At 32.5% G+C, this 15,590-nt stretch overlaps 1 protein-coding gene across 3 annotated transcripts; it reads right to left on the bottom strand.

Annotated features, from left to right (window-relative positions):
* Window positions 1-336: 336 nt before the first annotated feature.
* On the bottom strand, window positions 337-15,487 carry LOC146529088 (regucalcin-like). Of its 3 annotated transcripts, none has more exons than XM_085201310.1 (6): window positions 10,670-10,779; window positions 4,850-5,006; window positions 3,517-3,717; window positions 2,676-2,891; window positions 2,151-2,263; window positions 337-983 (listed from the first exon to the last, which is right to left on the bottom strand). In XM_085201310.1, exons 2-6 carry the CDS (start codon window positions 5,004-5,006, stop codon window positions 759-761), a joined length of 912 nt encoding a protein of 303 aa, XP_085057436.1. In that variant the 5' UTR covers window positions 10,670-10,779; the 3' UTR covers window positions 337-758. The 3 variants fall into 3 exon arrangements, 2 of the variants coding, with proteins under 2 accessions (XP_085057436.1, XP_085057435.1); XM_085201309.1 differs by lacking the exon at window positions 10,670-10,779 and adding an exon at window positions 6,917-7,023; XR_014878978.1 differs by lacking the exons at window positions 337-983; window positions 2,151-2,263; window positions 2,676-2,891; window positions 3,517-3,717 and adding exons at window positions 11,280-13,609; window positions 14,172-14,357; window positions 14,808-15,106; window positions 15,183-15,487 and having other exon boundaries at window positions 4,866-5,006; window positions 10,670-10,801.
* Window positions 15,488-15,590: the final 103 nt, after the last annotated feature.

Below are 15,590 nucleotides of genomic sequence, written 5' to 3'. Positions count from 1 at the left end.
CGGTTGTTGTAAAATGTTATCACTCGCCGATAGAAGATTAATCAGAGACCAACTTATATAATTCCAGATAATCAAAACTCATATGAACTCCCCGATCCTTTTAAACTGCTTTAGTTTCAGATGCCCGCGAAGAGTTATGCGTAATTCATTACTACTTAGCACACCAGCTGAGCGTGCACCAGCTATAATTGTTTGCCAATATTCATTTTTTTACGACCAAAGATGTTTTTAATTTTAAAAAAATGCTAATGAATTGTTTTAATTGTGATTAATTATTTTTTTAAAATCTAATTTATAATAAATAGTAACTAAATAATAAAAAATCAACAACTTTAATTTATTTTAATAGTATATTTTATTATGTGTTAGAAACATGTCATGTCACAACATGTCTGATAAATGTTAATCTTAAAATTAAAATCAAAATCGACGTGACACTGCTTGTGACGACGACGACGACGGCCGACGCGATTGTAATTTTATATTTCCATTTCTTCGCTTTGGTGTCGAGGCAAAGCACGGCGTTGGGTTCTGCCACTCAACACACAATGTCTTCAGAATTTGGCGAATAGTGCGGAACGGAGTGTCTTAACTTAGGGAAGCTGATTTGATTTAATTTTGATTTATTTATATAACGAACCTAGAAGGTGACCCCAGAATATTTCAATATACCTACATATTATTTATAATTATAAAACGATATCATATATTACTAAAATATCATCTATTATTATTTACATACTGATAAAAAAAATCACTCAATTCAACCTAACATTACTATTAGGGTGGCCCCTGACGCCTAAACCCGTGACCCTGAAGGTCGACCCACACGGGGGTAGCTGTTCTGAACCACGGTTCATGCTGGCGGAAGTCACGTAGAGGTCGTCCAAGGAAGGTCCCCCGAAAGTCGCTGAGGTGGTCTGAAGAGCTGGTATGGGCACCTTTTGGAGGACAACAGATTTGTGGGGATCGATTTTTAGCATCTGAAAAGAAATTGGCATAAATTATTATAAGTAATGGGCGTATTTAGGAGTGGTAGTATTTGAGATAATTATTCATGGGTTTTATGTTTATATGTACTAGGGGGCGTTCAATGTATTGATATTATTTACTATGTATGTAATTATTGTAAGTATGATAATTACTAATAATGTCGATAACGACACCATTTGAGAGTATAAATAAAAAAAAACACATTTCCAGTCAAGTTTGCTACTTATCCAACAAGACAATGTTGAAAATTGAGCACCAGGCCGTGATTTAAATCCTTACTAAACAAAGGAAACTTCAAAAAGCATTTGTGAAGAGATGGTGGCGGTTTACCAACAATCTGCACCTTCATTATTTACTGTTCAGAAACCGTTAAGTGAAGTCAAAAGAGGGAGAGGGCTGAATGAAATGATAGTGGAGATGACTAACCTTTCTGTCACCACCCACGGTACCATTATTCATCACTACTGCCATAAGCATTCAAAAGTCAGTGCAAGGTAGGTCCCGCGGATGTGACAGAGACAATTAAATAAAAAGAAATTAAAGTTTTACGTAGCGTCATTTAGCATAGAGTATCTAGTATACAGGGTGGAATTGACGGCACCACTTTAAATGAAACCACAGTTTTAACTACTCTATAAAAGCCTAATATAATTCAGAACAAAATTAATTCCCAAAAATGAAAAAGTTATTTCGTCAAACAAAATAAATAATAAAATTATCGTTTTAAAATAAAACGCCATTTGTAAAGTATAACATAAACACGCACACACTTACCCGTCAAAGCAGCAACGTCGCACACGTATGTGTTCGTCACACGAAATACAGGTATGGATAAAAATCGTAAAATGAAAAAAAAATCATACGTCCAAACTGTTGAGGTACCTTGATTAATTTCTTTAGTTCTCAGTTTGGAATATTTTACCCTATATGCAGTTTCAGTAAAAGAAGCGCTGCCTCTTCCACTCTGTATACTCGTAGCCTCCGTCGATCGATCGATTGACTATCCAACACAACAATATTTTTTTATTTCACAGTAGTAGGTTCTGAGATTAGCACGTACAAAGAAATATAATATAAGTGTAGATGTGTAAATTATTTTTTCTAAATAGACTTATACTTACTTGAGCTACGATAATTTTGCTTTAATAATGAATTACCTGAGAGCCATCGAGGTTGGCGACCCATAAGTTACCATCGGTGTCGATGGTCATGCCGTCCACGATGCCGCCTAGCCCGTGCTCTTTGTACTTAAATATGAATTTTGGATTTGCTGGAAGAATAATTATTTAGATACATATTTACAAGAAATGACTGGAATGAAGATATACTTATAAGTAATGGTAATGATAGGTTTTTTATAGTTATATCTATCTTCACGCTGTATTACGCATATAGCACGGTAACCATGGTAGAACTTTATTTCGTATTAAAGGCCGTCGCGGCGCAGGGCCACAAAGGTGTGGTTGTAATACTTGTGGGTTCGATTGTCACTCGAGGGAATGAATTATTATTTCTTAATATTTTCACTCTGGTACTTTGGCAAAAGAACGGCGTTGAGTTCCGCCACTCAATACGCAATGCCTCGATAAATTCCGCGGAAAGTGGAAAACGGAGTGTCTTAACATTAGTTTTACTTTACGTACCCTGCTGTATGCGGAATACAGAATACAGAAAACACTCACAAATATTCCCAGTTTCGACATCATAATCGTATCTCCGTATAGCATATTCGAAGGAATCGGCGTAATAGAAGTATTTCCGGTCCAAATCCCAGCAGAGACCGTTCGAAATATCTACGTTTTCCTCCACTTTGTTTAGGGAACCATCCTCGTCGATACGATAGAGGGCGCCCTTTTTTAGATGGAACTTCCCGGGTTCATATTCGTAGCCCATTGTACCTAAGTGACATTTGGAACATTAGTGATACATGAGTTTACGAACATTTTAGAGACATTTTATTTAGGAAATTTTAATGTTAACTTTAAAATTTTTGAAACGACATTGAATATTAAGCATGTAGTTTTTTTTAATTTTACGGCAATTTTTTTGTGCAATTTCTAGGGTGGCACAAGACTATTTTGGGGTGGGCACGGACCACCAGGTCCCCCCTGATACTACGTCCATGATCATGAAGTGTCAATAGGTTGTCGCGTTAACAGTCAGCCGCTGCAACAGGACATTCAATTCACAGACAATTTTCTTTTCAGTAAGTTAATATCAAATTATTAAAATATTGTTAGCGATATTGCTGTGCACGGGCGGTATCGATATCCACCTCCATCATTCTCACTAGTGTAAAATGAGTGAGTTCATTCTATTTTGCTATAATAATTTTGTCGTGTCATTTTATAATTGAAAGATAACACAATAATAATAATTTTCTATTTCTATGTAATTAAAAAAATATTGTTAATCCAAGAAATTTTTGAACAAAATCCATTTTAAAGTATCCTTGTTTTTTTATAAGCATAATTATAGCGTTAAACACAGCTAAAAATTTCTAACAATATAATTTGGATTTACCAACAAACAATCTGCCTCTAGGATCAGCTTTGGCATCGTTTATCCTGTTGTCAGGGTTCTCCAGGTCTAGTTCAGCCACTTTTCTGACCACGTTGGCCTCTCCCAGCCCGTCCCACTGTACGACCACTACGTTACGTTTGAGACCCACAACGAAGTGGTCTTTTTTACCTTCCAGGGGTATTATGAAGCCTGGCATGTCCTCTGCAAAAGCAAATTGCAATTTATGTATTAGATTTAAGATTTTTTCAAAAAGTGCTTTTTTACAAATTACTTATATGAAAGATAATTAAAAAATATACGAAAATAAAAGGTGCCATTCAAAAGACTTCAATCACAATTTTTTATATTTGCTATTTATTTATAAATTTAAAATATTCTTTATTCAAATAAACTACTATACTATAACTACCACCGGTTCGGAAGGCAGTTCTGCTGAGAAGAGCCGGCAAGAAACTCAACAGTTGCTCTTTTCAAAGTCAATGGTATATTATACTATTACATTAGCTGGCAGCTATCCTGCCTGACATTCAATAGACATTAATTCCATACATGTTTGTCCTCTAAATATTCTTGGACAGTGTAATAAGCTTCACTTGCTAGATTTTTTTACAAATACTTTAAATTTTGGAAGTGGCAAAGTTAGAACACACTGCGGAATTTTATTATATACACGTATACTCAGACTCATAAAAGATTTATTAACTTTTTGGAGGCGAAAACTTGGCGTAACAAGCTGATAAGCTAGTTACGCCAAGTTTTCGCCTTTATTTCTCGTTCCTATCGTATGTCTATCGCTATTTTTACTGTAACAATGTATATTTTGTCGGACAAACAGAATATTATAATAAACAAATTGTGAAGAAACTGTAATAATACTATAGAATTTATATTGTATGAAAAAGATAAATTAAATTAAAATTAATTTATATTGTACGAATATTTAATTACTAGTCACAGGTATCACCTACTCCGTACCTCTCTCGTACTCTGTGAGGTAAATAACTCAACAAAATGTTAATTACAAAAAATGTTATTAAAATTAACAATTTGAGGAGAGAGGCGAATGATGAAGAACGCCCTGGTCGAACATGAACATAAAGAAAGTAACATATTATATAAAAGATATAATATTTATTAAACTTAGTTAAACGTGCCTTATTGCCGATTTGTCAAGTAAATCTCATTCAAAATTTTTGCAGCTTCTCGCTGTATTCCGTACATAGCACGGTAAACAGAGGGAACCTGGATACGTAGTGTTAAGTTACTCCATTCCTGTTTACATTTCTCCCTACCTACTACTTATTTCCATAAAATATATAAAGTAACACCTTACCCAACTTGGCACTAGTATGTTTATTAGTAGCCGGATCATATTTGTGTATAGTTTTATCGAATATGCTGACGAAGAACAACGCCTGGTGATCGTGCGACCAGTGCGGGCCCTCGCCGAGCCACACCGGCTCAGTGACTGCTTGCACTTGGGGGGCCATCTGGGGGTAATAGTAAGAAAACAAAATAAAATAATGAAGCGGCGCGGCGTGACTACTGCGGCACACTTTGCCTGAGCGCAGAAAATAATAATTCCTCGAGTTTGAACTCGGCTGTCACATTTAAAACTAGACAGTAAAATCAGTATAAGATAAGTTACTTAACTTGCATCACAATTTTTTAACACGACTTATAGACAAACGGACATGAGCACTACTGAATACTATAACACTAGTGGGTTTCCTTCAAAGTATGACGTAAGACAAGGCCGATATAAGAGCGAGGCTAATCGGTACGTTTTTTATGTTAATGTTTAAAAACACTAAGAAAAAATAACATTTAACAAATAATACCATTGACACAAGTGGAATCGAACCTACAACTATTTGGTTTAGCTAAATTCTTGTAAACTGTGCCACTATGGGTAACATAACCGGAAATGCCTTTTAATAAAATGTTACGCAATGTCATTGTTAATTAATAACACTAAGTACATATTACAAAGTTTTTCCAAAGGATAAGTTCTTTTTGTGCCATATCTTCTTCTATTTTCAATATTTTAACAAAAATGTCGATTGGACGTAGAGATAAATCTCTGTTTGACTCTCTCTGAAATTAAATGGACAATCAAAAATTGATACTTTTTATTGTTACATATATGTTTTGAGGGAGCGGTCGTGGCGCAGCGGCACAAGTGTGCGACTGTAAACGCGAAAGGTTGTGGGTTCGATTCCCACTCAGGGAAATTACAAAAAAACTTCAAATTATAATGTGCGCTGTGCTCGGCGTTGAGTTCCGTCACTCACACATGCAATGCCTCCAGATTTCGGTGGAAAATAGGGAACGGAGGGGGATCCTCTTGATAGTTTCATTTTACGTACAATTAAAAATTTGAATAGAATAAAATGTATTTAAAAAATATGTGTATTAAAATTACAGAAAAAACTACGTACAAAATTCCTTTTAAAATCATTTTCAATACAAAAAACAAATTATAATGCCCATAAAATTGAACACAATTCTTATATTGAGTAATATATTTTGTAAATACGGCATTATTGCCGTTCAGAAACATTAGGATATCCGCTCCGAAACACGCAATGTTTACTAAATTAGGAAGATATCGTCAATTTCAATAAGTGAACTAAATATTTAAAATGTCATGTAAATTTCCTAGAAATTGACACGTGTCAAATGATATTTATCATTTAAGTAAGTAGGTATATCGCAGAACTCATATCGGTCTGCGGGATATAGAGATAAATATGTCCACACACACAGCATCCGACAAGCAGCAAGCACTTACAGATCTTACTATATCTAAATTTTAATATACTTTTTCATTTCAAAGTGGTATTTTTTATAATCAATATAATCATTCCCTTGCGTGGGGATTAAAATGCTCCATTGCATCTCCGTACCTTTTGACACGGATATGTATTGACTAAGTTCCGAGTTGGTTTCATGTAGTTAGTCAACAACCAATATCTTATCTTTGTATCTCGTTTCTAAAGTGTGAGAGGTTAGAGAGCATAATTTAGCAAAAGAATGTGACCAAAAAGCTTTAGTTGGCCTGCAAGAGAACGCAGGTTCATATTTCGCTACATACAAAAGGTGCGACACAAATTAATAATTTATAATGTTGCGTGGAAACTTAAAATGAAATAAAATATAAATGTGTAATAGACAGCAAATCTATGAAAGAATTATCGATGTTATCAAATATGGATGTAATACCAAAGTAGCAATAATCAGCAATAATAATACATATCTTTTGACATGTTAAAGTTGTTTAAAATATTTTTTAATTGTACTCTACACTTAGCAAAGATAACTTCGGAGGCTTCCCGAGAGGAGTTTAAGTCAATCAGACACTCTGCTCGCTCTCAAACGTAAAACAAACAATACTCACTGTAAATACGTGGTACCTGGTGGACCGGTCGCCGGTCGCCGGTGACAAATGCTACAACCGCCAGACACAAGCGGGCAACTTATATAGCCTCGTATCTAATCTCACACAGTCACATCTAAAGATTAATTTTATAGCACTTTAGATAAATTGTGAATTAAATATATAAATACATATATATGTATTATACATTTATGTATAGGGGCCATAGTAACGTAGTGTGAATACGGGACTGGGATTAGTGCGATGACTTTGCATTCTTTTCCCACTAGGGGGAGTGAATTGATCATTCCTCGTTCTGGTGAGACATTGCAAACACGCAATGTTTGAATTCGATGTCGCTCGGAAAATTAAAGGAGATCTTTCTATCTAACTTGCTATATGCGGGATAAAGCGCTATGAGAAATATAGAGTATAGCAACTAAGTAAGTTCAAATCCTTTAGAAAGATATACATAGGTACGTATATATTTTTTAACATTTGTTAAATATCATTATTATATTTTTATAAAACCAATGTACATTTTTTGTAGACTCATTAGAAGTAGAGTAACTGCGCTCATATTGTAAAATGACAAATTGAGAAAGAAAAACAGCGATGTGATCTATCACTAGATTCTCTGGTCTCCCTATTTAAATTGCCTAAACATAACCCATAAAAGTAACAAATATAGTAAAGTAATAATATGTAGTACACAATAAATATTGTGTGCCTGCCAGTAGTGACTGGAGCGACTGGTTCGAAGCTCGTACAGGTTCGATATCCGATGTGAATGTGGGTATCATTCATCTATCTCAATATGTATTTATTTATTTACTGACATTTCCTGTATTGTATATTACGTACAGTGCTGCCTACGAGTCGTCGCCGGCCGCAAGTTACTACTGTACAACTTCCTACTGTATCGCGTCTCTATTTAGATAATAAATAGAAATAGAAAATATCCATACCTATATTATAAATTCGAAAGTAACTCTGTCTGTCTGTCTGTCTTTTACGCAATCAAGGCCAAACCGCTAATTTAATTGTGATAAAATACTCATAGAGATACTTGAGGGTCTCGGGATGAACATAGGATACTTTTTTTTTCTCATATTTGTAATATTTTCGATATATACCAATATCTTAAAATAATTAATTTGACATGCAATTTATTCCGCCATGTTAATAACAATTGTCGCTACGCGTTGCTAAGCAACGGCTTGCAGAGTTTGTTGTTTTAAGAAAACGTCACCCAAAATGAGTTTGTTTAATGCATACATGGCGCGCGCCGATATAGATTTGTATACATTAACAAAAATTAGATGATTTCTATAATTTGATATTCATCCTTATGAAAAAGAGTAGAGTACTTTTAGCATTTCATCTTGATGGAAATTATAGTTTACTGTATAACGTTCTAATAAATAATTAAGATGTCACTGATTCCAAATGACCTAGCCTACGAGTGGTATAGTATGACCGACGCGAACGGGATGACTTTGATGGTTTTGTAAATATATTTTCGAATTACTATTATTTTTTATGTAATTATTTGCTGCTTATAATTAATTTATCCGATGTTATACACTTAAAATATCGTAATCATTTGGGATTTTATTTAATATTGTTCGCAAAAATTAATAATTATTTAATATAGAAAAATGTTTAGTACGCGCGCACGGCAAATTAGGTACTAATGGTAATAGGTACTTTTTCTAATATTAAGAATTTCCTTTAGTTCCTTTTACTTCTTTTGTTTGTTCATTTCGGTTACTCAGATATTTTTTCTAATAATAAATCTCCACTTATTATTATTTTTTAACTTATTTTAATTATTTAGGGTTATATTTTCGCGGGCGTAGCCGTGTCCGGGCCCACTAGTAATATTATATAAATATTGGAATTTTCTCCACCTACTTATCAAAGCGCAATGACAAACATTTAAAGACTAGACAAAAGTGAAGAATTGTGTGACGTATTAGGTATTACCAAATTATACATATACCCTATAGAACGTCAAATTGCTAGAAAACAAAAAGAAAAAGAATACTATAAGATTAGATTATACAGGTGGAATTGTCAACACAACTTTAAATGAAACCACAGTTTTAACTACTCTATAAAAGCTTAACATAATTCAGAAAAAAAAATCCTAAAAATGAAAAAGTTATTTTTTCAAACCAAATAAATAATAAAATTATCGTTTTAAAATAAAACGCCATTTGTAAAGTATAACATAAGCACGCACACACTTATCTGTCAAAGCGGCAACGTCGCATACGTATGTGTGCATAACAGGAAATACAGGTATGGATAAAAATCGTGAAATGAAAAAAAATCCTTCGTCCAAACTGTTGAGGTACCTTGATTAATTTTTTAAATTCTGGGTTTGAAATATCTTACCCTATAGGCAGTTTCAGTAAAAGGAGCGCTGCCTCTTCCACCATTTATATCCGTTTCAAATTCTAAGTTTTAAAGTGAGCCCGTAGATTTCGCCGTTCAACAAATAATTTGTTTTATTTTAATTAATTTTATTTATTGTATATAAGGTAATCTTAGCCTATCTCACTATTTACGTAATTTACTTGAAAATATTAAATATAATCTACATATAGCATAAGCAACAGTGTTAATCATCGCGTTTTGCAGTCACACGCCGTGTCATAATAGAGCTGACGACCTCCCCCCAAGTCATTTAATAATATATTCTTTATTGCACATAAAAACACATAAGAAATACAAAATTAAAACCAACGATGACATTTACAAAAACCAAAATGTCTGACCAAAAATGCATTTTCCAGATAAATATTGACACTAACAAGTACTTTCATACATAAGTTCTACATTTGATAAGTACATTCTAGATACATCCGTCGCGAGATAACTGTGAACAGCGTCCGGAGATTACTTTAGAAGGAGACTTACTTCAACATTTGACTTTGGTTATCAAATAATAAAGCAAATAATAAAAAAATATAGAATTTTGTGTTAAAATCTGAATTTATTACGACTATACAGGAATAAAACAAACACTTCTTGATATGATCTGTGATCAATAGCGACAGTCACTTCTCGAGTATCTACCAGCGTTGCAAAATGTCCCGATTTTTAGCACTAAATTTAAATGTCTTGAACGTGAATTATTCCACGTACGTAGATATTGTTTATTTTTTGTAACAAGTTACTAACAATTCCATTGATAAATGTCCCGCATGTTTCCCCTTGACAAAATCTGGCGACCCTGTTTTCTACCATCACCACAGAGATGTATTAAAATATATGGTGGGAAACTATTACTAAAATAAATATATGTTGTAATTTTAACGACATTTAGTGTTAGCAAGTTATCGTGTAACCATGCGGCTATTTTAGCTCTGGTTGCATCGGAGCTTAAAAATAGCACGTCGTACAAACAAAGTGAATACAATAGTTTAAATGTATTTAAAATACAAAGCTATTGATAAAAGTGATATAATCTTATAACACTTTATAAAATATTGTTATCTAACTAAAACCTGTCAATCTGTTTGGTACTCATAATCTACATTTACATTCAAATGCAATTTATAACTCATTTAATTATAGGATTAAATAATCTATATTTGTACATTATAATTATTATAATCTGTACTAATATTATGACAAATTAAAGATAATGTAGAGTAGTGGGGAAATCTGTGATGGTGTAGTTTGTGGTTCAAGTTAAATGTGCGATACAGCGTGAAGCTGACAACTCATTCCATATTAATATAATATTATAGAGAACTTTACCCAAATCCCTGGTAAATATCTTCTTAATAGTCCAATATCTTTTCCTATTTTGCTAAAAATTAGGTTTCTGTAGGTTTCTCTATGCTAAGAACTTCAATTCCTTTCCCGAATACACACACTGTAATGCAATTCCTAAAACAGGATTAAAATTTGTTACTTCACTGGTTTAGCATTAAATGGAAGGCGGGGAAAAGAATGTAGTTAATTCTGTTTAAGAAAACAAATCCCAAGAGGCGGAGTACCTCTACTTTCAAATTTTAATTTTTTAAATATTTTCTTTTCTTTAGTATGTCTATAACACATTAAAAAAAGATAACATAAGAATGTAGTGTTTAAACAGTTTGTTCAGTTTTAATGTATTAAAGAGAGAATTCGTGTTAGCTGATAGACCCCGTCGCGTCATCGGTGTTGCATCACGAACAACTCCATAAATGCAATAATCGATCGATTAATCCAAATTTGAGTTATGGTAAAGTGCGGCGTTGAGCTCCGCCACTTAACACTGAATATCTTCTAATGGGGAGGTGAAAATGAAGCGTCTTAAGACTAGGTTAAATCTGCCTACTCTAATCTGGAAGCTTGAAACAGAAAAAAACGATTAATATCTCACCTATGAACATTAAAGATATCCAATCCTTGTATATCGGCTACATTACTATAAAATTGGGACAAAAACTCGCAATTCAGTCCAGATTCTATGGAATACTTAAATAATGTAACTCTTTGATCAATAGATGTTGTAATTATCAAATTGTCGATTATTTTCAATCCACTTACTTGGGAACAATGAAATTTGTCCCCAAGCCATGAAGAAACGACTTTTATAGTATTAAATTCATTTAATTGAAGCAATACTAAGTGTATTGCATTATCATCTCCTCCAGAGGCGAGTATGAATCCATTATCATCGATTACTCTAATGTCGATACAATTGATACCCGACTTGTTCGTTTTTGTTTCGAATATAGGGATGTCCTCTAATTTTGAGTTTGTGTTCCAAAAAGCAACAATACCTCTTGTAGTGCACGTCACTAGCAAATTTCGATTAGAAATTTTAAATAAACACGTTTTCAATATACATGTTTTATGATATTTTATTTCTTGTATTAAACTGAAGGAAATAGTATCGATGTTAAGTTCAAAAACTCTCATAAACGCATCAGAACACGCGGTGATTATTAAGAAAGTTACATCATTTACTTTTTTAATTTCCAAATCCATTATTCTCGTTTCTGGATCAAAGTCTATGGAACGATTCTTCCAATTTCTATTTCTTTCTTTATCCGTGCCTTTGATTTGATAATCGATGATTTCTTCGCACAATATTTTATCTGTATCAATTTTGAAATTTATTATTTTTACGCAAATTTGACCTCGACCTCCGGCTGAAACCACTAATATTTTATTTTCATTTATTTCTAAAATTTTTAGTGTTCTTATACTTGATAACTGTTTGAAAATAGCTTTATCCTTAAATTTAGCATTTGAATTTGAACTGGATATTCTCAAAGTAGTATCTTCGCCCCCAGAAATATAACATGTTTCAGAATTACTTTTCCATGTTTTTAAACAGTTAATTTCCTTGGAATGGATGCCATCTACGATATTTCTAGATATAATTTTGCTCAATTGGAATATTTCAATTTGTAATGTGCCGTTTTTTACGTAAATCAGTTTTATGAATTCTTCGTAATTTTCATTTGTTTTATCAAAATATTTAATTGCGTCCCAAGATCTGTGGCCTCCACCACAGTTGACTTCTATAATTTTCAAATTAGTCTTCATATCATACACAACAAACGTTCTTTCTTGAAATCCACAAACGAAATTCTCGTTCTTATCTAGAAACTTCTCTACCCATTGAAAGTCAAGATTTTTGGCACTCATATATTTAAGCTCTGCGCCTTTATATGAAAAATATTTAATACACCCATCTCTTCCCGTAGTTATAATTTCACTATTTTTAACAGTAATTGAAGTGGCACCGTATTTTCCGTGTACTTTCTTAAAAGTTTTAATAGGCACTGAATTTCCAAAACCATACATGTAAATATTACCGCATCTGTCTGACACAATTAAAAGTTCGTCTTTAACACTTATATCACACGACGTCAACCATCTTTCTCGAGATTGCGGTAAAATAAATTTTTGAAAATTCTCAAAATCTTTTTTTTTTGACGCCAAAACTGTTATTACTCCATTTTCAGAACAAATTACCAAATGTCGAATCCCCGCCCAATGTAATGACAAAATCTTACCCAAAGTCAATTTAGTATCGATTATTCTAGAAATTTCGTTAGTTTTGCAGTTTTCTACAAAAACATCTAATTTCCCAGCCATATCAGCCACTGCTATTAATTGCTTACAAAATGAAACACTCAGCAATTTATATGTAGAAGAATGATTTAATTCATATGAAAAACTTTTATTTTCACTCAAATTATAATATATGAGCTCATTTTTCTCTGTCATAAGCACAATATTATTTTTCGCTGTGAAATCAACTTTTTTGGGACATTCTATATCTTTAATTGTTTCTTTTTGACTATATTCTGTTAATAAAGACAGTGGATGTAATATAACACTGGAATCATCACTCCCAGTCACTAAGCATTTATTATCACAATCAATGGACCATAAACAACAATTTTGATTTAATTTAAGAGTTCTTATCAATTTCCCATGATAGTTCCAGAAACATATTCTAGAATCTTCGCCAATGGATATAATATAGACATCAGTTATTATATTCCTCATGACTCTTGCCATATGCCCATATAATTCATATAAGCAATATATTTTAGCGTTTTTCCAAAAATCTTTTGATTTATAATCAAAATTTTTGCTGTTTTCAATGTTCCATATCCTTAGTGATCTATCATCACACGTAGTTACTATTATATTTGCTTCTGGTTTGCATGCTATAGAAAATATGACTCCCTGGAAAATGTTATGAAATATGATATTTGAAAGTAGCTTTTTATAGGAATTTTTGCATGTGATTGTTATAAAACAGAAATATTAAAAGCTACTACTAAAAGCTACTCTTGAAATGCACCTTAATATAAAATTCGATTGTGGGTTAAAAGCCCACAAGCTGAGAATGACTATATTAAGCACAGTGTAAAGTGTTAGTGTCTCAGTTTAAAGAAAAACTGTAAGGCACATAGTTGCAATGGTTGGTTTAACTTGATTTTGATACAATGATGCATTCTACTCTAACAGGGGAGGTTGTTGTGGCGCAGAGGCACAAGGGTGTGACGCGACGGTTATGGGTTCAATCCCCACTCGAGGAAGTGAAATACTTATTTACGTTTATATTTCCATTTCTTAGTTCTGGTGTGAGACAAAGCGCAGCGTTGAGTTCCGCCTCTCAACACGCAGTGCCTCCAGAATTCGGCAGAAAGTGGGGAATGGAGTGTCTTAACACTAGGTTCCCTCTGCCTACCCTGCTGCATGCGGGATACAGCGTGAAGCTGTTTTTTTTGCTTTAATAACTCACCTTATGGCCTTTTAAATAGTGTATAGGTGTATTATCATAGCAAAAGTGTATAATAACTTCAGAAAAAACTGTGCCACTAAATACTAAAATTTCTTCTTGTAATGGCAAGAGCAAGCCACTGTACAGAATTGAATTTTCCCTACTTATACCTTGTTTTATAAGCTCTGTTTTTAATAAATCCCAAATCTGTAAGAATAAAAGAAAAAAAATACAGTATGTTTGTACAGACACTAATTAATAGAAAACTTTTTAATAACAAAAAAAAATCATAATACAAATCACTAAAATCATGTAGGTTTAGATTTTTTTTTATTTTTTTAGATTTTTATTTTTCTGCTCTAGTAGACAATATGTAGAATCAATTACAGCCTCTCGACAATAGGCAATTTCTCAAAAACTTAATTAGGTTTTCCTCTGTCTACATTGATATTTAGGAAAATGTGTAAAGCTATTTCTTTAAAAAAAAACTGTAGTATTTTAGTAGTAAATCATTAATCCAAGTATTTTAATTTTCCCTTTCTGATAAAACAAAGAGTAGTATTCAAGTTAACCTCTTAGCACTTAGAGCAGAGTAGGCAGAGAGAAATTAAGCTTTATGTAAAACAAAGATGTGAAGCAAAAAAAATCAATTTTTACCTGAACAACATTATGAGCTGATAACAGTGCAATTTTATTTTCTGAGATCCAAACACCAGAATGTATCCAATCATTACATATAATAGGATCTATATCCCTTATTAATATTTCATTTTTATCACCTTCCCTTGTTTTATTAATAGATAGCACAGTGAACTGTTTTCCACCAAAAATAAGTAATTTTACATTGTTGGTACTTGAAGGAACTATACCATATATTTTTTGTCCTCTTAATGTGCATAATTTTTGTATAAATTTAGTAGAATCTCTATTAAATACTTCTACATTGCTACCAATACCTGTATAATATAATATTTGTGTATAAAATCTTAATAGAACATTACATTAAAGTACGTTTATAACCTTTTCGCTTACCAGCTAAAATATATTGGTTGTATATTTTTACAGCCGTCACATCAGTTCGTAATAAAAGAGACATTATAGAAAATAATAAGTTATCAATATTTTAAATTAATTGTCTTTTTATATAATATTATTAATTATAAATACGCTTTTAAAACAATCACGTTAACTTGACATTTCTCAAACTGTTATTTGTCAACTCAAATTGTTATTGTCACTATCTGTTATGACGTTTCTTAGTGTTACAAGAGTAAGAAAATTTCTCCAGATTTTAATTAACAAGCTTAATATTATTTATTTTAAAATTTTAGTATTATTGTATAATATTAATATATAAATTTTAATAATGTTGTATAATTCATATAAATATTTTCTTTTTGTTTTTAGTACATGCAAGTATTGCACTACAGTAGTGCAACT

The sequence above is a fragment of the Heliconius melpomene genome, chromosome 18 (assembly GCF_056956725.1).
Source record: "Heliconius melpomene rosina isolate 202511_hmr_F chromosome 18, ASM5695672v1, whole genome shotgun sequence".
Taxonomy (NCBI): Eukaryota; Metazoa; Arthropoda; class Insecta; order Lepidoptera; family Nymphalidae; genus Heliconius; species Heliconius melpomene.
Note: the sequence above shows the minus strand (reverse complement) of the source record. Positions and strands in the feature narration are given on the sequence as shown.

What these genes read in the sequence shown, in the direction of transcription:
- LOC146529088 (XM_085201310.1), bottom strand. Translation starts at nt 5,006, where the DNA reads ATGGCCCCCCAAGTGCAAGCAGTCACTGAGCCGGTGTGGCTCGGCGAG. An exon ending in ACATACTAGTGCCAAGTTGG is followed by an intron (nt 3,718 to 4,849) that starts GTAAGGTGTTAC and finishes TTGCTTTTGCAG; the next exon opens with AGGACATGCCAGGCTTCATA. An exon ending in TAGAGGCAGATTGTTTGTTG is followed by an intron (nt 2,892 to 3,516) that starts GTAAATCCAAAT and finishes AATGTCACTTAG; the next exon opens with GTACAATGGGCTACGAATAT.